This window comes from Malus sylvestris, chromosome 14, assembly GCF_916048215.2.
Source record: "Malus sylvestris chromosome 14, drMalSylv7.2, whole genome shotgun sequence".
NCBI classification, from domain to species: Eukaryota; Viridiplantae; Streptophyta; class Magnoliopsida; order Rosales; family Rosaceae; genus Malus; species Malus sylvestris.
Genome location: NC_062273.1, coordinates 7,400,270 through 7,421,578, shown reverse-complemented (window position 1 = coordinate 7,421,578; position 21,309 = coordinate 7,400,270). Strand labels below are relative to the sequence as shown.

The window sequence follows — 21,309 nt, the reverse complement described above, 5'->3', positions numbered from 1 at the left end:
GATCAAGAGTCGATCGATGCAGCAAGCGAAGAGAAGATCAGAGAAGAAAAATCGATCAAGAGTCGATCGATGCAGCAAGCGAAGAGAAAGATCGAAGCTGTGAAGCGGAATGGCTCTGATACCATGTAGAAACAGAAAACTTCAACAGTAAGTTTTCTTGATTGTATTTACTTGACTGAGAACTTTACACATTGTGTAGGAATATATATAGCCTTTGGCTATTTACATAGATACCCCTAACTACTTTATAACTATCTTAACTAATCACAACTAATACAATCAGTTAATTTACAGTAACAGAATTATTAACAGTAGCAGACTTGGATGACTTGTCATTCTCCCTAATACAAGACAACCAAATAACTCCTTACCTTTATATTTAAAAAACTTCATCAAACTTTCTGTTAAGTGGTGTCATGTGAGAGGGGCGAGACACATTTTCGAGCACAAACCTGTCTTTGATCTATCTCCTCCATCTGCTTTCCCTTCGTGTAAAAATTAAATTAGGGCAAACAACAGAATGGTTTCAAGGAGCCACAACACACACTACAAGTCAAGTCTATATTAGATTGGGAGAATTTGGAGGCATTACCTGGGTGGTTGACGAGTTTCACATCGCTTAAAATGCTTGGCCTCAGATCATGTCCCAAACTGTTGTCTTTGCCAGAGGAGATGAATCGCCTCACTGCCTTAACAAAACTTAGAATCATAAAGTGTCCTGATCTGGAGAGGAGATGCCAGCACGATACAGGAGAAGATTGGCCAAAGATTTCTCATGTTCCAAATGTTTATTTTGAATGGAACAGGGTGAGGGTCTGATAATGAAATGGACAAATTTGCCAAATTCCCCATATCAAAGAAACATTTCCATTCCAAAGTGGTAAAGTTGCTCAAGAAACGTTGTCTTAAGCGACCGATAAACTGGGGCATATAGCCAAGGAAGCTCTCAATCAAAAGGGAAAAATCAAAGCAAATGTCAAAGCACAACAACCAGGGATAACATTGGAGTAAATACAAGGTCACACTGTATTCACGTATCCAACACATAGTAATAGTTCTTGCTTTGAGCCAAATATTGGGTCAGGGAGTTGATGACTACCATCTCAAGCAAGTATACGAAACACTTCACACCTTCTACAACTTCAGCAAATCCTACCAACTCCACCACCGGAGACAATCAAAGGATGTCAGTTTTTGGCCTCCCTTTTTCTCCTTTTTATCCAAAGGGAAGGAAAGCTACAAATCCAATCAACTAAAACATCGGGAAAGCAACAATTTGACAAAAGAAATCCAACAAAATCCACAACTTTTAGCCTTAGAAATTCAAGCAAGTTACAACAGTTTTTTCATTAACAATAACAAGAAAAGCAAACCCCTCTCATAACCAAAATACAAAACTGCCAGATCTTTAGGCCATGTAATGATGAAAATGAAATGAGAATACATACCTAAGAAAACTGGATTTGGCAACTTGGAAGAGAGCAGGGACTTCATTAGTGTCGTAATTATTCTTCTATGCCAAGAAAAAGAGAGGGCATAAATGTAAAATTCATTTCAACGTTAGACACAAAATTCAAAAGTTAAATGGAAAAATGGCATTTCATAAAGCCAAAGCTCCGATAGGGGGTAAATCTCTTGCTAGGACTATCTCAAAGACAAGAATACAAGGCTAAATTGTCATTGTGTTGTTAGTCCTACTATGCACAGCTTAAAACTCTTGAAGATATTTCTAAAATATAATAAAATATCTTCCATATAGCTGGATTCTATGGCTCCTCTTTGTCATCTCGTGGCCATTGACAAGAAAAAGGGGGTGGTGGTGGATCAACGCTCAAGGTGCCCTCCAACACCTTAACCACCTCTCTCATTGGAGGTCTTCTACGTTCATCAATTTGGACACACCAAAATGCAATTCTTAAAGCACGTTCCAGCTCTTGTGGAATAAACCCGCCAATTATTTTCCTGTCTATCACATTCTCTGGATGCCCTTGCAGCCACTCTTTGTATGCCCACTCACAAAGGTCCCCAACTCGACAGCCACTTACTAATACTAACACCATCTTACCAAAGTCCTCCACATCTCTCTCAGCAGATGAGCATGAAGAGCATGATACCTTGCTGACTATGTTCCCAAGTCCAAATTCAGTCACCTTGGCCTCTAAATTTTCATCAAGTACAACATTCTCACATTTCAAATTCCCATGGCTCATAAATTCCCTACAGCTTGTGTGTAGATAACAGACGGCCCTTCCGACACTTAAGCATATATCAAATCTCTTCCCCCAAGTCAGCTTCTTACACAATTTAAGATCTTCTATATACTTCTCCAGAGAACCATTCTTGACATATTCATAGACCAGAAATTTGTGATCTACCTCACAACAGTAGCCCTGCAGCTTTACAAGGCTTTTGTGATGAATGTTACCTATCTTTGTAACTACACCCCGGTATTTTCTGTCTTCTACACTTGCATCCACATCTTTGATAGCAACTGGTTTTCTATTTGGAAGAACGCCTTTGAACATCTTTGGCCCAATCTGATATTTGAAGTTCTCTGTAAGATCCTCTATTTCAGAGAAGGATAACACTATCAAGCCGTTTGAGTTTGGGCTGGTATGAGCAAAAGCAGCTTTCTTCCTAACCGAAATTCTTCTTCTGTAGAACCAGAAACCAAGTGCCAGTTGAACTAAAATAAATACAATGAACATTCCTGCCGCTGCTCCAATTAGGCAAGGGAAACAAAACTTATGAGACCGATTGAGTGGAGGAGGGGAAGACAACGAGAGATTGGGGTTTACAGCTAATGGATCAGCACACATCTTTGCGTAAGATACTGAACTCAGTGAGGGGTCTGAATAGCCAGTAACATACGGTGTTCTCTTAATTAAGCATCGTGCAGTTCCATCATTTGAAAATGTTGCAGCTGTACAAGCCAGGTCATTCTGACACAAGCTTTTGCATTCCTCTAGACTAACTTTGGCAACTACATCATCAGTTGGTGGGTACATTCCATGTAGGAAAGTATGCTTATAATGAAGCATGTTGGAACCAAAAGAACAGCGATTATTTGGAATAAAACATCTGGAAGTGGACTCATTTGTCTGCTGCTTAAATGGACATTCACAATCAGGGGACCCAGATTCATTGAAGACACAGATACCACGTTGGCCACAGGTTGCAAAGACATCACACTGGTTCTCAACAGCCTGCCAGACTGATCTCCATGACTTTGAATCTTCTACCCATGAGTATAATCGGAGATTACCATCAACATCTAGCCTAAGAAACCTGTAGCTTATGGAGTCATTGTGATCTTGACTGTACAGTGACCACACAGGTTTCAAGCTTTGGTCGCGGAGTTGTAGGGCTCCATCAGAAGTGATGAAAGCACTGAGGTTTGAACTAGAAAGGCTTCCACTTCTCCAGTAGGTGACATGGCTTTCCCATTGAAGTTGCAACTGACTAGAAGCACTCATAAAAAGAGTGTAGTAACTGGACACACAATTCTTGCTTGCAGCTCGAAGTGTTTGCAATGTAGAGAAGCTCTGTCCAGGAAGAAGTATGTCAGATGGAGTATCAAAACTTTGCCAAACAATATGTTTCTCTTGATTCAATAGAACAAGATTTCCATTGTCATTAAGAGCAGCAGAAACAACTGATAATTGCCTTGTTTTACTGGTCCATGCAGTGACACCCTTCAAGGAATCGAATAAAACTAGTTCGCCATCCTGGGTCAGCTGGGCATAAGAATTGTTACCAATAATAAGATCAGCTGCAGCACTCCATACCAAAAGTTGTTGGTCAAGAGGAAAAGACTTCGAAATGAGACGGATCCCGAAACTATAGTTTGGCTGGTCTGAACGGTTAAAAAATCCAAATGCAAAATCACCATTTGGAGAGATCCATATGGTTTTATCGGCTACAGAAATTTTGGAACCCAAGGGAATATCTGAAGTCGCAAGAGTATTTAACAGGAATGCAACAAAGATACACAGCAGGAGACGCGATTTACGGAGATGCTCGACCAGTTCAGGCATATCTGAATATGCTTATAGATCCTACAAAAACAAATAATCAGTACTATGACCTCCTTTAAGTGTAAATCATGTTTGCGTATCAAAGTTAATGAATTCAAGGCAACATTTTTCATGAACAACACTGAAAAGTAAAAATGGCAAGAATCAAGGCAACTCATAGCCCAAATAAAAAATAAATAAAAACAAACAAAAATTGAAAAAACACTGTTTTTAGGCCAACAGAAAATTGAAGTTCCAAAAAATTTACGATGAACTCAAGGAAATAACAGTCAACATAAATTTCATACAAGTCAAGAAGGAATATATGCAATATTCAGAACTTGGTACCTGAAAAGGCAGTTAAAACCCCAGAAATTTAACAAGCCGGTGGAATGCCCCCATGATCATCTCAGAAGCATCCCATTATATATATTTGGAACATTGTAAAATTGTCATGTGAGCATTCAGAATTTTGAATATCAAACAGAGATTTGACTGACCGAATGAGGCAGCCTACGACTGAAAATGCAGGAAGCAAGTGACAAAAAAAGGAGCTGTAAAGGGAGTAAAATTTTGGATATTTAAGGGATTATAAAGTGGGTGTTGAATAGACTCAAGTGGATGAATGGGACCCAAAACTAACCCAATTGGGTACAGTGTGGACTGTTTAGGCAAGGCAATCACTTACAGGAGCTTGAAAGTTCAACACTCTGGGACAACGATATTGCAGGTAGATCTGTAAACAGGTCGGGTTTATTGAATTTGAATCAGGTTCAATCTGACCCGTTAAGTTAACGGGTTATTCGAATTCGACTCATTAAGCTAAAGGGTCATTCGTTTCACCTATTAACAATTATTATTTTTTTTTTTTTTGCATAGAATTTATTTTTTGTTGTTAAGACTTTATTTAAATTACTAAAACATCATCAACTAACGGGTTGATCCAAAATGACCCGTTATTTAACGGATTCATCCGTTAACGACCCGACCCGTTAAAAATCCACCCGAATACTAATATTAACTGGTCGGATCGAATCGAGTCGGGTTAACGGATCGGATCCAAAATGTCAGGTCTATTTGCAGGCAAATCATTATTGAAGATTAATAGCTGATAAATATATAGAAAATCTACAAAGTCACAAAATAAACAAGAAACTGAAACACCCCATTATTGGAAAAAGCTTCTTTTTTTGGATTAAAACCATAGATTGGAAGCAGCTTGAGCAAACATGAAATGACTTTTTTTCTCATTTACACTATGAATTAGTGAGATTTGAATACAAGCGATGTTACTACTTTAATATTTACACCAGGGGAGGGGGGGAGAACCCAGGACGCTAAAAATTGAAACTTTAAGCATTGACAGTGAGTACCACACTACTAACCAGTTTGTCAAATTTGCTTTCCTTCTTCTGCTTTTTCTTTAAAGCTTTTCAAGAGACGATTTTTCTTCCTGAAAAAAAAGGGCAGATAAATAATGGGTCGTTCTTGAAAAGTTGAAGAGATGAAAATGTAGGGGCCTAAAAGCAGAGGATAAAAGAGAACTAGAAGTGGCGGTTCATATAACAACTCAACAAACACAACACTTCCAGTAGAACCTAATTACAAACCTTAATTCGAAACCCGCAAATCAAATTCCCAACTTAAACCACCACATTGGACCATAAAAAAATGTAAAAAATAAAAATAAAAATAAAGCACAAAATTGAGAGTCTGTAAAGAGAAGCGGCGGCACAAGAAAAAGTGAAGAGAATAAAAACTTACCGAAGAAATGTGAGGCGAATGGGCGAAGGCTAAAGAGAAACGGCGGCACGAGCGAGAAAAGTCGGGCGGGCTGCAGTTTTGAGATGGAGAGGGGTTGGGAAGAAGCTGCTTATTGAAAAAGTGATTCTACAGAAGCAACGTGAGAGAGAGTGGAAGAGAGAGTGGGGGTTCGAGGGGGTGTTAAACGTTAGTGCAGCCGGAGACTGTGCGAAATAGTCGCCGGAGGAGGAGTGACCATATCGGTAAACACTGACTGGACTCAAGGCGGTAGTGAGTGAGTGAAGAAAAAGATTTTGCTGCTACGACTGTACCCTTCTTTTTATTATTTCTTTTCCTTTTTATTACAAGGTTAATATTTTTTTTCCTTTTGCACCCTTCTTTTTATTTATGTTTTTATTTATATTTTTCTTTGGTTAACTAGAAAAGAAATTAAATTTTTTATTTTAACAAACGATATTAATACACCAAGGGGATAGGAGTAGCTTTCGTTGCCTCACAATAAATTAACAATGATGTGTTTCAAAATCGTTTTTTGCGAGAACTTAACCTAAAACCTCTCATTTATATGTGAAGATGAATACTATTAGACCGTAGTATTAAATGGCAAGAAATTAAATATTTATGTAAAATACTTTTCACATGCTCCACATTCTTTTTTTTTTCCAAAAATCGATTCGGCTATCTCAAATCCAAGCTTCCTCTTGGTTCCTCAGTCGATCCCAAGCTCAGCTTGAGGGGGTGTATTGAGACATATAAACCAGTCACTAGATTGTTATAACAGTAAATAGTTAGTTGTGGTAATTATGTAATTAGTTGTAGAAGATAAGGGCACTGATGTAATGAGGCTGTGGCTATATATATACCTGTGCACTGTCATAATTATTCAACCAATGAAAATATCTTTTCAACAGAAAGAACTGCAGTTTCTATCAAGGAAGAAAGAAACAAAGAAAGAAGATGACCGAGCTTGCTTTTCCGTTGGCAGCCAAACTCATTGAAAGGCTCAGCTCCATTGCTTCTGAGGAGATTTGCTTGGCGTGGGGTGTTAAAGCAGATCTGCAAAACCTTCGACGCACCATGTCCACAATCAAAGACGTGCTCTTGGATGCCGAAGAGAAGCAAGCACGTAACGATGATCTAAGCAGTTGGCTACGAGAACTTAAGGATGTGTTCCTTGATGCGGAGGATCTGTTGGACGAGTTTGAGTGCGAAGCTTTGCGAAGGCAAGTGGTTCATGGCAGTGGCATAACTAGAAAGGTACGCCGTTTCTTTTCCCGCTCTAATCCAGTTGCATTCGACTTGCGAGTAGGTCATGGAATTAAGGAAATACGAGCGAGGTTACAAGAGCTTAAAGAAGATAAGAATTTTGCTGATCTTCGACCATTTCATCATCACCCACATCTCGGTGATCATCTGAGGGAGAATAGGAATACGACCCACTCATTTGTCCGTGCTTCGGAGGTTATTGGTAGAGACACGGAGAAAAATACAGTTGTAGATCTTCTAATGCAACAAGGCGATGATCATCAAGGTGGGGATAATGGGAATGTATCTGTTATTCCTATAGTGGGATTTGGAGGTTTAGGGAAGACCACCCTTGCCCAGTCGGTGTACAATGATCAGAGAGTCGTTGGAAGTTTTGACTTAAGAATGTGGCAGCATGTGTCAGTGGACTTTGATGTTACTAGCTTGACAAAAGAGATCCTTGGCTCTGCATTAGGTACACAGATCAGTGAAGGGCTGTCTCTGGATCAGTTGCAAGCACAACTACGAGATGCTTTAAAGGATAAAAAATTTCTGCTTGTCCTGGATGATCTGTGGAATGAAGATCGTATCAAATGGAGCGAGTTGAGAGATTTGTTGGTAGAGGGGGCCAAGATAGGATCTAAGATTTTGGTGACAACACGGAATATCTCAATTGCTTCAATCATGGGCACAGTTGGAACATACATAAATTTAGAAGTTCTCTCTTTTGAGGATTGTATGAAGTTGTTTGTGAAGTGTGCATTTGAAGAAGGACAAGAAAGACAACATCCAAGCCTCTATGAAATGGGAGAAGATATTGTAAGAAAGTGCAGAGGGGTTCCCTTAGCTGTGAAAACCTTAGGGAGTCAACTTTACTCAAAGACCGATGAGCGTCAATGGAGATTGATTAGAGATTCTGAGATATGGGAACTAGAACGAGATGGAGCTGGTCACATTCTACCTGCTTTGAGACTGAGTTATACTCAATTGCCCTCTCATTTGAAGCATTGCCTTGTTTGCTGTTCAACTCTTCCAAAGAATTACACTAAATTTGATAGCAGGGAATTAATCAATAATTGGATGGCACATGGAATCCTTGAATCTCGTGAACATGGGGATATGGAGTTGGAAGATGTTGGTGAGCTATATTTCAAAGAGTTATGGGACAGATCTTTCTTTCAAAATGTTAAGGATTACGCCTTCTTCTATGAATTTGATATGCATGATCTCATCCATGACCTTGTACAATCAGTCGGACAAGGTGAGAGTTTGATAGTAGGCTCTGCAGGGACCAAAGGCGTCACTGAAAATGTTAGACATCTCTTATTTTTGGAAAGTGGCCAAAATGTTTCAACAACCTTGCAAAAGTTGAACAAAGTGCGGACCATAGGAGTAGTGGATTGTAAAGACATTGATGAATCCTTCCTCAGCACCTGCATTTCAAGATTCAAATATCTGCGGTGCCTTGGATTAGTCAATGCATCTTGGGAATTGTTGCCGAGTTCCATTGGTTCTTTGAAGCATTTGAGAAGCCTGAACTTGGCTGGAAATGTAAGAATCACCGCACTACCCAATTCAATTTGTAAGCTGCAGAGCTTGCAAGCTCTGACTCTCGGTAGATGCGTGAATCTTGAAGAGTTGCCTGGAGACATGAGCAAGTTGATCAGCCTTAGATGCCTCGAATTTACCACAAAACAATCAAGCTTTCCAGAGAATGGAGTGGGATGCTTGACATCACTTCGATATCTTTGTATTCAGGATTGTAGTAATCTAACGTGTTTGCCGCGTGATACGAGTTATCTTCTGTCATTACGCACTCTGATCATAGCCAATTGTAAACAACTTGGTTTGGTGATGGAAAACTATCAAGGAATTCCACTAAGTCTCCAAAAATTGTGGATTGTAGGAGTACCACGAATGGTGGCATTGCCTGAATGGTTTCAAGGAGCCACAAACACACTACAAGACTTGGGTATAGAAGATTGTGAGAATTTGGAGGCATTACCTGGGTGGTTGACGAGTTTCAAATCGCTTAGAAGGGTTGGGCTCAGATCATGTCCCAAACTGTTGTCTTTGCCAGAGGAGATGCACTGCCTCCCTGCCTTAACAGAACTTAGAATCACAAAGTGTCCTGATCTGGAGAGGAGATGCCAGCGCAACACAGGAGAAGATTGGCCAAAGATTTCTCATGTTCAAAATGTTTGTTTTGAATAGAAACAGGGCTGCCGTCTTCAAAGCCGCTGCCCCTTATTTTCTCTGTTTGTCTTTGTTTCATTGTCTAATCTTTTGTTGTTTCTCAATTGCTTGTATTTTGTTCCGGCTGATGTAAATTGTCGTGTTGATGTATTGTAATATTACTTCATTTTAATCAACCTTTTATTACATCAAAGTACTTCCTTATTAGTCACACTGTGTCTGTAGACTCTGTACTTGTGTGTGTAGTTGACTATTTGGCTTGCTTATTGTTTCCCGGAAACTCAAGTTTTTTAGAAGCGGTATTCTCCGATTTAGTAATTCCGACGGTTGGCGATTTCACCATCATCAAACTAGGTAGAACTGTCAGAGGAATTCAGCGTTTAATGAGGCATATACAGAACCGTTCCATTGTTACAACTAGCAGTTAAAGCTCGGCCATGGCAGAAGGGGCTTCCCTGTTAGATTTCAGCTAACCGTACGACACAACCTGACCACAAGCTTTAATTAAGCAGATCGAAAGCTTCACTAAACAATAATCAACTTCTTGATTTTCAAGCCCTGAAGACTTGCACAGAGTGAAAAGTTTGTTGCTTGTCATTCACGTTAAAGATGCAATGCTCTATACAATCTTTAAGGCAAAACCCAATTCTCAGAAGCACCAAAGAAAAAGGAAAATGCAGCTGGAAATGGAATGAACTAATCCCAAATGCGATGCAGCAACTCAGTCGGAAGCCGGAAAAAGATAGGCTTTATAAATACTAGGTCCAGCTGACAAGAGAATTACCATACATTAAGGAATGCAGCCGGAAAATGCAGCTGGAAATGGAATGAACTAATCCCATTTTGTGTACGTGTTGATGCTTCACCGCCCAACATTCTGCGCCATACAGCATCGCCGACCTTATTGTCATCCTATAAAATTTTCTCTTGAGCTTCAGTGGCCTACGACGGTCACACAACACGCTGGATGCACTCTTCCACTTCATCCATCCAGCTTGTATTCTATGGTTGAGATCTCCATCTAATTCTCCGTTCTTTTGCAAGATAGATCCTAGGTAGCGAAAACAGTCGCTCTTTGGTATTTCCTGATCTCTGATCCTCACCCTAACTCATTTTGGCCTCCATTTGCACTGAACTTGCACTTTATATATTCTGTCTTTGATCGGCTTAGGCGAAGACCTTTAGATTCCAACACTTCTCTCCAAAGGTTAAGCTTTGCATTTACCCATTCCTGAGTTTCATCTATCAACACTATATCGTTTGCGAAAAGCATACACCAAGGAATATCATTTTGAATATGTCCTATTAACTCATCCATTACCAACGCAAAAAGGTAAAGACTTAAGGATTGTTGATGCACAAAATCAGTGAAGACTTTGGTACAATAGAAAGTATTAAGTTTGTGATCTTCGCTAGATTGCTCCGGTCATTAGTGTGGATAAGTATGTAAATGGATAGAGACAGGAAAACAAACACAAGATGTACGTGGTTCACCCAGATTGGCTACGTCCACGGAGTAGATGAGTTCTCATTAATTGTGAAGGATTTACACAAGTACATAGGTTCAAGCTCTCCTTTAGTGAGTACAAGTGAATGATTTAGTACAAATAACATTAGGAAATATTGTGGGAGAATGATCTCATAATCACGAAACTTCTAAGTACCGAAGTGTGGTATCGTCTTCACTTGCCTTATCTGTCTCATAGGTAGATGTGGCATCTTCTCTGGAAGTACTCTTCCTCCATCCAAGGGTGGTATCTTTAACTGAAGAAGATGCACAAGGTAATGTATCAATTTCACTTGAAGCTTACTTGTAGTTTCAGACTTGGTCAAATGCGATACAAACCATGTAGTAGGAGTCCCCCAAGTCGACGAGCTAGGAGATCTGCTGAAAGAGGTGACAGACAAGGTAAGCAATTAGAGCTCCAAGCAAGCAGTCTCAGATTAGAAGTTTGATTTCGAGTTCCGGCTGATTGTTCTCATTCTCCATATATTGCAGGCAGCATGAAGGATAAAGAGAAGAAAAAGGAGAAGAGATGATATGAGATACTTTTGCTTTTGAAGAAGTAACTTTCCACAGGCTTATTCTTGAACTGGGCTAGAGGGTTTTCTGGTTTGCTCCAGAGTATAAGGTCGACTGAAGAATTTGAGGGTCAAAACAAGTCCATCAAATCTAGAGTCCGTTCGACCCTGCTGATATGGGATACTTTTGTTGTTGACAAAGTAGTGGATGTATCGGCACGTGTTCTGTTACGCTTGTCTCTACATGCTTCCTTGTATCCTTCTCACTTTCCCTATCTATTCCTCAGGCAGATGTGGTATCTTCTCTGGAAGCATAAGATGTTAAAGATGAGTATTCGAGAGCAATGCCAGGTAAGTAATCAGGTAAGGGGTTCCAGGCAATTAGTTCTTGACTGGAAATTTGATTCCAAGTGTTGACTGATTGCTCTCATTCCAAGTGTTGACTGATTGCTCTCTTTCTCCTTGTCTTGCAGGTAAGAACAAGGCCAAGGAAAAGATAGGGAAAAAACATGATATGGGATACTCTTACTTTTAACCCTGATGATATGAGATATTCTTGCTCTGGTGTAGCTTGTTTGCAGAGGTATTATCAGGAGGAAAGAAAGTTAAGTATTTCGAGAGGCTTCGTTGGGAGTGCCTTCTCAGATATGAGGAAGGGTTGAGCATTTTTGCAGGTATGCCTGTCCGTTGAGGATTGAGGTCGATATATATAGGAGTCTCCCTAACAACAAGTAGTAATGATATTCCTTTACCCTGCTTGGTCATAGCACGGTAGTGGGAGTTGCCAGCTTCACGTGTTTTAACTCTGTCGGAGCACTTTGAAAAAATGGTCTGTGGTATCTGGAAAGCTGATGTTGCGTGTGAAGATTACAGACAAGCTTTATCCAAGGAGATCTGGCTCTCGAAGTTAAGAAAGTGGTGCCTCTTCGGTTTTCGAACAAGTAATCCTGTCGGGGATTTGGCTCTCGAGATTCGAAAAACAGTGCCTCTTCGATTTTTGAGAAAGCAATCATGCTGGGAGTCTGGCTCTCGAGATTCAGATAGCGGTGTCTCTTTGATTTTTGAGAAAGTAATCATGTTGGGAGTCTAGCTCTCAAGATTCGGAGGGTGGTGCCTCTTCGATTTTGGAGCAAGCAATCTTGTTAGGAGTATTTTCTCGAATGTGAATAAAGGTTAGGCATGCTAGTCTGGCATGTTGGCTAGTCTACCTTGCCACGGAGCATAGAGGTTGACACACAGGGACTTTCCAATTATCCAGCAGTTGTGCTGTTCCTTTACCCTTGTAGGTAATAATATGGTAGCTAGACCTTCAAAATTTATGTGTCTAAACTTTGTTAGTGCTGTTTCTTTGCTATTCTTTTACCCTTCTTGGTCATAGCAATGTAGTGGGAGCTGCAAGCTTCACGTGTCTAAACTTTGTCAAAGATCTTTGGCAAAGTTATCAGTGGTACCCATGAGCTGATGGTGCGTGTGGAAAGTGGATGATTGAACAGTAAGATTCACGTGTTTTCTACTTCACCAGAAATCTTGGACAGAATGCCCATAATTGCAGCAAAGCTGAGTGTGCATGTGACATGTGCTGACAAGGCTGAAAAAGCATATACCTCTTCGATTTCTGAGATCGACCCTCGTGGTCTCTGAGCAGCCCAGCTTTTGAGAAAGCAATCGCCTCTTTGATTTCTGAGATCGACCTTCGTGGTCTTTGAGCAGCCCAACTTTTGAGAAAGCAAACGCCTCTTCGATTTCTGAGATCGGCCCTCGTGGTCTCTAAGCAGCCCAGCTTTTGAGAAAACAAACGCCTCTTCGATTTCTGAAGCTTCGTCGAGTGCAGATTTTTATAGAGGCTGGCATTAAGTTCCAAATCACACTTGAATCTCCACCAGTAGAAGTTCCCTTCTTGCACTTCTAAGATCTTGATTTGTCCGACCTCTTCTCCCTTCAATACCTTTGAAAATGTCAGGCCCCTCCGACCGTCGTTTTGACTTGAACCTTATTGAAGAGACAGTCACGCCTTCTCCAGACAACATATGACGCTCATCCTTCTTATCCCCTACTGGTCCTCTTACCGTTGAGGATTCCGTGATGAAGAATGATATGACCGCTGCGGTGGTAGCCAAGAACCTTCTCACTCCCAAAGATAACAGACTACTTTCCAAATGGTCTGATGAGTTGGCTGTTAAAGATTCTCTGGCTCTAAGTGTTCAGTGTGCAGGTTCTGTGTTTAATATGGCCCAACGCCTATTTACTTGAACCCGCCAAGTTGAATCATTGGCAGCTAAAGTGATGAGTCTCAAACAGGAGATTAGAAGGCTCAAGCATGAGAATAAACAGTTGCACCAGCTCGCACATGACTATACTACAAACATGAAGAGGAAGCTTGACCAGATGAAGGAATCTGATGGTCAGATTTTACTTGATCATCAGAGGTTTCTGGGTTTGTTCCAAAGGCATTTATTGTCTTCGTCTTCTGAGGCTGTACCGCGTAATGAAGCTCCAAATAATCAACCTCTGATGCCTCCTCCTTCTAGGGTTCTGTCCAGTACTGAGGTTCCAAATGATCCCCCTCCGGTGCCTTTTCTTTCTGGGGCTCTACCAACTGCTGAGACTTCTCCTAAGCAACCTTTGTGAATGCTCCATCTTGTTTGTTTATTTTTACTCATGTATATGTACATATTTGTAACTTATCGGAGATATCAATAAATAAGCTTTGCTTCATTTCAACGTATTGTGTTAAATACACCAAAACCTTCTTTACTAAGTTCTTTGATTTTTTTTCTTTTGTTGAAGCTTGTATGTTGAAGCTTTGTGAGTGGAGCATGTAGGTTGAGGTAGTATTCCCTTAATTTCCCAAGTGAGGAAAACTTCTCGGTTGGAGACTTGAAAAATCCAAGTCACTGAGTGGGGTCGACTATATGAATCTTAGAACGCCATTGTGCTCGGTCCTGTGTCATGTCCTCCGTTAAATCCAAGTACTCTAAGTCTTTTCTTATAGTCTCTTCCAAAGTTTTCCTAGGTCTTCATCTACCTCTTCGGCCCTAAACCTCTGTCCCGTAGTCGCATCTTTTAACCAGAACGTCAGTATGCCTTCTTTACACATGTCCAAACCACCGTAACCGATTTTCTCTCAGCTTTTCTACAATTTCGGCTACTCATACTTTACCTCGGATATCCTCATTCATAATCTTATCCTTTCTCGTGTGCCCACACATCCAACGAAGCATCCTCATCTCCGCTACACCCATTTTGTGTACGTGTTGATGTTTCACCGCCCAACATTCTGTGCCATACAACATCGCCAGCCTTATTACCGTCCTATAAAATTTTCCTTTGAGCTTCAGTGGCATACGGCGGTCACACAACACGCCAGATGCACTCTTCCACTTCATCCATCCAGCTTGTATTCTATGATTAAGATCTCCATCTAATTCTCCGTTCTTTTGCAAGATAAATCCTAAGTAGCGAAAACGGCCGCTCTTTGGTATTTCCTGATCTCCGATCCTCACCCCTAACTCATTTTGGCCTCCATTTGCACTGAACATGCACTCCATATATTCTGTCTTTGATCAGCTTAGGCGAAGACCTTTAGATTCTGACACTTCTCTCCAAAGGTTAAGCTTTGCATTTACCCCTTCCTAAGTTTCATCTATCAACACTATATCGTCTGCGAAAAGCATACACCAAGGAATATCATCTTGAATATGTTCTGTTAACTCATCCATTACCAACGTAAAAAAGGTAAGGACTTAAGGATGAGCTTTGATGTAATCCTACAGTTATGGGGAAGCTTTCGGTTTGTCCTTCATGAGTTTTTACGGCAGTCTTTGCTCCTTCGTACATATCCTTTATAGCTTGGATATATGCTACTCGTACTCCTTTCTTCTCTAAAATCCTCCAAATAATGTCTCTTGGGACCCTATCATACGCTTTTTCCAAATCTATAAAGACCATGTGTAAATCCTTTTTCCCATCTCTATATCTTTCCATCAATCTTCGTAAAAGATAGATTGCCTCCATGGTTGAGCGCCCTGGCATGAACCCGAATTGGTTGCCCGAAACTCGTGTCTCTTGCCTTAATCTATGCTCAATGACTCTCTCCTAGAGCTTCATTGTATGACTCATTAACTTAATACCCCTATAGTTCATGCAATTTTGTACGTCACCCTTATTCTTGTAGATAGGCACCAAAGTGCTCTTTCGTCACTCATTTGGCATCTTCTTCGTTTTCAAAATCCTATTGAAAAGGTCAGTGAGCCATGCTATACCTATCTCTCCCAAGACTTTCCACACTTCGATCGGTATATCGTCTAAACCCACTGCTTTTCTATGCTTCATCTTCTTCAAAGCTACAACCACTTCTTCCTTCCTGATTCGACGATAAAATGAGTAGTTTCTATATTCTTCTGAGTTACTCAACTCCCCTAAAGAAGTACTCATTTTATTTCCTTCATTGAAAATATTATGAAAACAACCTCTCCATCTGTCTTTCTGTTAAGTGGTGTCTTGTGAGAGAGGCGAGACACATTTTCGAGCACAAACCTGTCTTTGATCTATCTCCTCCATCTGCTTTCCCTTCGTGTAAAAATTAAATTAGGGCAAACAACAGAATGGTTTCAAGGAGCCACAACACACACTACAAGTCAAGTCTATATTAGATTGTGAGAATTTGGAGGCATTACCTGGGTTGTTGATGAGTTTCACATCGCTTAAAATGCTTGGCCTCAGATCATGTCCCAAACTGTTGTCTTTGCCAGAGGAGATGAATCGCCTCACTGCCTTAACAAAACTTACAATCAAAGTGTCCTGATCTGGAGAGGAGATGCCAGCATGATACAGGAGAAGATTGGCCAAAGATTTCTCATGTTCCAAATGTTTATTTTGAATAGAACAGGGTGAGGGTCTGATAATGAAATGGACAAATTTGCCAAATTCGCCGTATCAAAGAAACATTTCCATTCTAAAGTGGTAAAGTTGCTCAAGAAACATTGTCTTAAGCGACCGATAAACTGGGGCATATAGCCAAGGAAGCTCTCAATCAAAAGGGAAAAATCAAAGCAAATGTCAAAGCACAACAACCAGGGATAACATTGGAGTAAATACAAGGTCACACTGTATTCACGTATCCAACACATAGTAATAGTTCTTGCTTTGAGCCAAATATTGGGTCAGAGAGTTGATGACTACCATCTCAAGCAAGAATACTAAACACTTCACACCTTCTACAACTTCAGCAAATCCTACCAACTCCACCACCAGAGACAATCAAAGGATGTCAGTTTTTGGCCTCCCTTTTTCTCCTTTTTATCCAAAGGGAAGGAAATCTAGAAATCCAATCAACTAAAACATGGGGAAAGCAACAATTTGACAAAAGAAATCCGACAAAATCCACAACTTTTAGCCTTAGAAATTCAAGCAAGTTACAACAGTTTTTTCATTAACAATAACAAGAAAAGCAAACCCCTCTCATAACCAAAATACAAAACTGCCAGATCTTTAGGCCATGTAATGATGAAAATGAAATGAGAATTCATACCTGAGAAAACTGGATTTGGCTACTTGGAAGAGAGCAGGGACTTCATTAGTGTCGTAATTATTCTTCTATGCCGAGAAAAAGAGAGGGCATAAATGTAAAATTCATTTCAACGTTAAACACAAAATTCAAAAGTTCAATGGAAAAATGGCATTTCATATAGTCAAAGCTCGGATAGGGGGTAAATCTCTTGTTAGGACTATCTCAAAGACAAGAACACAAGGCTAAATTGTCATTGTGTTGTTAGTCCTACTATGCACAGCTTAAAACTCTTGAAGATATTTCTAAAATATAATAAAATATCTTCCATATAGCTGGATTCTATGGCTCCTCTTTGTCATCTAGTGGCCATTGACAAGAAAAAGGGGGTGGTGGTGGATCAACGCTCAAGGTGCCCTCCAACACCTTAACCACCTCTCTCATTGGAGGTCTTCTACGTTCATCAATTTGGACACACCAAAATGCAATTCTTAAAGCACGTTCTAGCTCTTGTGGAATAAACCCGCCAATTATTTTCCTGTCTATCACATTCTCTGGATGCCCTTGCAGCCACTCTTTGTATGCCCACTCACAAAGGTCCCCAACTCGACAGTCACTTACTAATACTAACACCATCTTACCAAAGTCTTCCACATCTCTCTCAGCAGATGAGCATGAAGAGCATGATACCTTGCTGACTATGTTCCCAAGTCCAAATTCAGTCACCTTGGCCTCTAAATTTTCATCAAGTACAACATTCTCGCATTTCAAATTCCCATGGCTCATAAATTCCCTACAGCTTGTGTGTAGATAACAGACGGCCCTTCCGACACTTAAGCATGTATCAAATCTCTTCCCCCAAGTCAGCTTCTTACACAATTTAAGATCTTCTATATACTTCTCCAGAGAACCATTCTTAACATATTCATAGACCAGAAATTTGTGATCTACCTCACAACAGAAGCCCTGCAGCTTTACAAGGCTTTTGTGATGAATGTTACCTATCTTTGTAACTACACCTCGGTATTTTCTGTCTTCTACACTTGCATCCACATCTTTGATAGCAACTGGTTTTCTATTTGGAAGAACACCTTTGAACATCTTTGGCCCAATCTGATATTTGAAGTTCTCTGTAAGATCCTCTATTTCAGAGAAGGATAACACTATCAAGCCGTTTGAGTTTGCGCTGGTATGAGCAAAAGCAGCTTTCTTCCTAACCGAAATTCTTCTTCTGTAGAACCAGAAACCAAGTGCCAGTTGAACTAAAATAAATGCAATGAACATTCCTGCCGCTGCTCCAATTAGGCAAGGGAAACAAAACTTATGAGACCGATTGAGTGGAGGAGGGGAAGACAACGAGAGATTGGGGTTTACAGCTAATGGATCAGCACACATCTTTGCGTAAGATACTGAACTCAGTGAGGGGTCTGAATAGCCAGTAACATACGGTGTTCTCTTAATTAAGCATCGTGCAGTTCCATCATTTGAAAATGTTGCAGCTGTACAAGTCAGGTCATTCTGACACAAGCTTTTGCATTCCTCTAGACTAACTTTGGCAACTACATCATCAGTTGGTGGGTACATTCCATGTAGGAAAGTATGCTTATAATGAAGCATGTTGGAACCCAAAGAACAGCGATTATTTGGAATAAAACATCTGGAAGTGGACTCATTTGTCTGCTGCTTAAATGGACATTCGCAATCAGGGGACCCAGATTCATTGAAGACACAGATACCACGTTGGCCACAGGTTGCAAAGACATCACACTGGTTCTCAACAGCCTGCCAGACTGATCTCCATGACTTTGAATCTTCTACCCATGAGTATAATCAGAGATTACCATCAACATCTAGCCTAAGAAACCTGTAGCTTATGGAGTCATTGTGATCTTGACTGTACAGTGACCACACAGGTTTCAAGCTTTGGTCGCGGAGTTGTAGGGCTCCATCAGAAGTGATGAAAGCACTGAGGTTTGAACTAGAAAGGCTTCCACTTCTCCAGTAGGTGACATGGCTTTCCCATTGAAGTTGCAACTGACAAGAAGCACTCATAAAAAGAGTGTAGTAACTGGACACACAATTCTTGCTTGCAGCTCGAAGTGTTTGCAATGTAGAGAAGCTCTGTCCAGGAAGAAGTATGTCAGATGGAGTATCAAAACTTTGCCAAACAATATGTTTCTCTTGATTCAATAGAACAAGATTTCCATTATCATTAAGAGCAGCAGAAACAACTGATAATTGCCTTGTTTTACTGGTCCATGCAGTGACACCCTTCAAGGAATCGAATAAAACTAGTTCGCCATCCTGGGTCAGCTGGGCATAAGAATTGTTACCAATAATAAGATCAGTTGCAGCACTCCATACCAAAAGTTGTTGGTCAAGAGGAAAAGACTTCGAAATGAGACGGATCCCCAAACTATAGTTTGGCTGGTCTGAACGGTTAAAAAATCCAAATGCAAAATCACCATTTGGAGAGATCCATATGTTTTTATCGGCTACAGAAATTTTGGAACCCAAGGGAATATCTGAAGTCGCAAGAGTATTTAACAGGAATGCAACAAAGATACACAGCAGGAGACGCGATTTACGGAAATGCTCGACCAGTTCAGGCATATCTGAATATGCTTATAGATCCTACAAAAACAAATAATCAGTACTATGACCTCCTTTAAGTGTAAATCATGTTTGCGTATCAACGTTAATGAATTTCACTAGGAAAAAATTAGAGTAGAGATATAGGAACGGATAAAAAGTTAGAACATTTTTCATGAACAACAATGAGAAGTAAAAATGGCAACAATCAAGGCAACTCATAGCCCAAATAAAAAATAAATAAAAACAAACAAAAATGAAAAAACACTGTTTTTAGGCCAACAGAAAATTGAAGTTCCAAAAAATTTACGATAAACTCAAGGAAATAACAGTCAACATAAATTTCATACAAGTCAAGAAGGAATATATGCAATATTCAGAACTTGGTACCTGAAAAGGCAGTTAAAACCCCGGATATTTAACAAGCCGGTGGAATGCCCCCATCACCACCTCAGAAGCATCCCATTATATATATTTGGAACATTGTAAAATTGTCATGTGAGCATTCAGAATTTCGAATAATCAAACAGAGATTGGCTGACCGAATGAGGCACCCTACGACTTAAACGGGAGGAAGCAAGTGACCAAAAAAGGAGCTGTAAAGGGATTAAAAATTTGGATTTTTAAGGGATTATAAAGTGGGTGTTGAATAGACTCAAGTGGATGAATGGGACCCAAAACTAACCCAATTGGGTACAGTGTGCACTGTTTAGGCAAGGCAATCACTTTCAGGGGCTTGAAAGTTCAACACTCTGGACAACGATACTGCAGGCAAATCATTATTGAAGTTTAATAGCTGATAAATATATAGAAAATCTACAAAATCACAAAATAAACAAGAAACTGGAACACCCCATTATTGGAAAAAGCTTCTTTTTTTGGATTAAAACCATAGATTGGCAGCAGCTTGAGCAAACATGAAATGACTTTTTTCTCATTTACACAATGAATTAGTGATATTTGAATACAAGCGATGTTACTACTTTAATTTACATCAGGGGCGGCCCGGGATGGGGGAGAACCCGGGACGCAGTGGGTTGAAGACGAACTCCCTAACCACTAGGGCAATCCAACACTTTCTGAATTAGTGAGATAAGAAAATGTAATAAAAATTGAAACTTTAAGCATTGACAGTGAGTACCACACTACTAACCAGTTTGTCAAATTTGCTTTCCTTCTTCTGCTTTTTCTTTAAAGCTTTTCAAGAGATGCTTTTTCTTCCTGAAAAAAAAAGGGCAGATATATAAGCAGAGGATAAAAGCGAACTAGAAGTGGTGGTTCATATAACAACTCAACAAACGCAACACTTCCAGTAGAACCTAAATTACAAACCCTAATTCGAAACTCGCAAATCAAATTCCCAACTTAAACCACCACATTGGACCATAAAAAATGTAAATAAAATAAAATAAAAGCACAAAATTGAGAGTCTGTAAGGAGAAGCGGCGGCACCAGAAAAAGTGAAGAGAATAAGAACTTACCGAAGAAATGTGAGGCGAATGGACGAAGGCTAAAGAGAAACGGCGGCACGAGCGAGAAAAGTCGGGCGGGCTGGGGTTTTGAAATGGAGAGTGGTTGGGAAGAACCTGCTTATTGAAAAAGTGATTCTACAGAAGCAATGTGAGAGAAAGTGGAAGAGAGAGTGGGGTTCGAGGGGGCGTTAAACGTGAGAGAAAGAAAAAGATTTTGCCGCTACAACCGATATTATATACACTAACGAATAGAAAAGAAATTAATTTTTTGTTTTAAAAAATGATATTATATACACTAAGATCATCTCCAAACCTGGGCTAAAAGCTAAATTACCCCCCAAATTACGCCCCCAAACACTCTCCAACCCATGCTAAAATTTTAGGCTAAATGCCAAATGTTATTTCTGGGCCAAATACCCCCCAGTTTTCCCCTCGGGCTAAATCCCAAATGTTTATCGGAATTTAAATTTTTTTAAATTAAAATGTTCATAAAATT

At 40.0% G+C, this 21,309-nt stretch overlaps 4 protein-coding genes across 6 annotated transcripts; 1 reads left to right on the top strand and 3 right to left on the bottom strand.

Moving 5' to 3' along the window:
• Window positions 1-1,532: 1,532 nt before the first annotated feature.
• On the bottom strand, window positions 1,533-20,966 carry LOC126599240 (G-type lectin S-receptor-like serine/threonine-protein kinase SD3-1). Of its 3 annotated transcripts, none has more exons than XM_050265590.1 (3): window positions 20,823-20,966; window positions 20,495-20,562; window positions 1,533-4,058 (listed from the first exon to the last, which is right to left on the bottom strand). In XM_050265590.1, exon 3 carries the CDS (start codon window positions 4,035-4,037, stop codon window positions 1,767-1,769), a length of 2,271 nt encoding a protein of 756 aa, XP_050121547.1. In that variant the 5' UTR covers window positions 4,038-4,058; window positions 20,495-20,562; window positions 20,823-20,966; the 3' UTR covers window positions 1,533-1,766. The 3 variants fall into 3 exon arrangements, with proteins under 3 accessions (XP_050121547.1, XP_050121548.1, XP_050121546.1); XM_050265591.1 differs by lacking the exons at window positions 20,495-20,562; window positions 20,823-20,966 and adding exons at window positions 5,402-5,469; window positions 5,781-6,019; XM_050265589.1 differs by lacking the exons at window positions 20,495-20,562; window positions 20,823-20,966 and adding an exon at window positions 4,365-4,530.
• LOC126598986 (putative disease resistance protein RGA1) lies at window positions 6,681-9,239 on the top strand. Its single transcript, XM_050265378.1, has one exon. The coding sequence runs from the start codon at window positions 6,738-6,740 to the stop codon at window positions 9,237-9,239; it is 2,502 nt and encodes an 833-aa protein (XP_050121335.1). The 5' UTR covers window positions 6,681-6,737.
• LOC126598985 (G-type lectin S-receptor-like serine/threonine-protein kinase SD3-1) lies at window positions 17,092-18,333 on the bottom strand. Its single transcript, XM_050265376.1, has one exon. The coding sequence runs from the start codon at window positions 18,331-18,333 to the stop codon at window positions 17,092-17,094; it is 1,242 nt and encodes a 413-aa protein (XP_050121333.1).
• Window positions 18,580-19,362, bottom strand: LOC126598984 (G-type lectin S-receptor-like serine/threonine-protein kinase SD3-1). The gene has a single exon (XM_050265375.1). The coding sequence runs from the start codon at window positions 19,360-19,362 to the stop codon at window positions 18,580-18,582; it is 783 nt and encodes a 260-aa protein (XP_050121332.1).
• Window positions 20,967-21,309: the final 343 nt, after the last annotated feature.

Bases quoted from the DNA above. Each gene is read 5' to 3' on its own strand.
- LOC126598986 (XM_050265378.1), top strand. From the start codon at position 6,738: ATGACCGAGCTTGCTTTTCCGTTGGCAGCCAAACTCATTGAAAGGCTC.
- LOC126598985 (XM_050265376.1), bottom strand. From the start codon at position 18,333: ATGTACCCACCAACTGATGATGTAGTTGCCAAAGTTAGTCTAGAGGAA.
- LOC126599240 (XM_050265590.1), bottom strand. From the start codon at position 4,037: ATGCCTGAACTGGTCGAGCATCTCCGTAAATCGCGTCTCCTGCTGTGT.
- LOC126598984 (XM_050265375.1), bottom strand. From the start codon at position 19,362: ATGCCTGAACTGGTCGAGCATTTCCGTAAATCGCGTCTCCTGCTGTGT.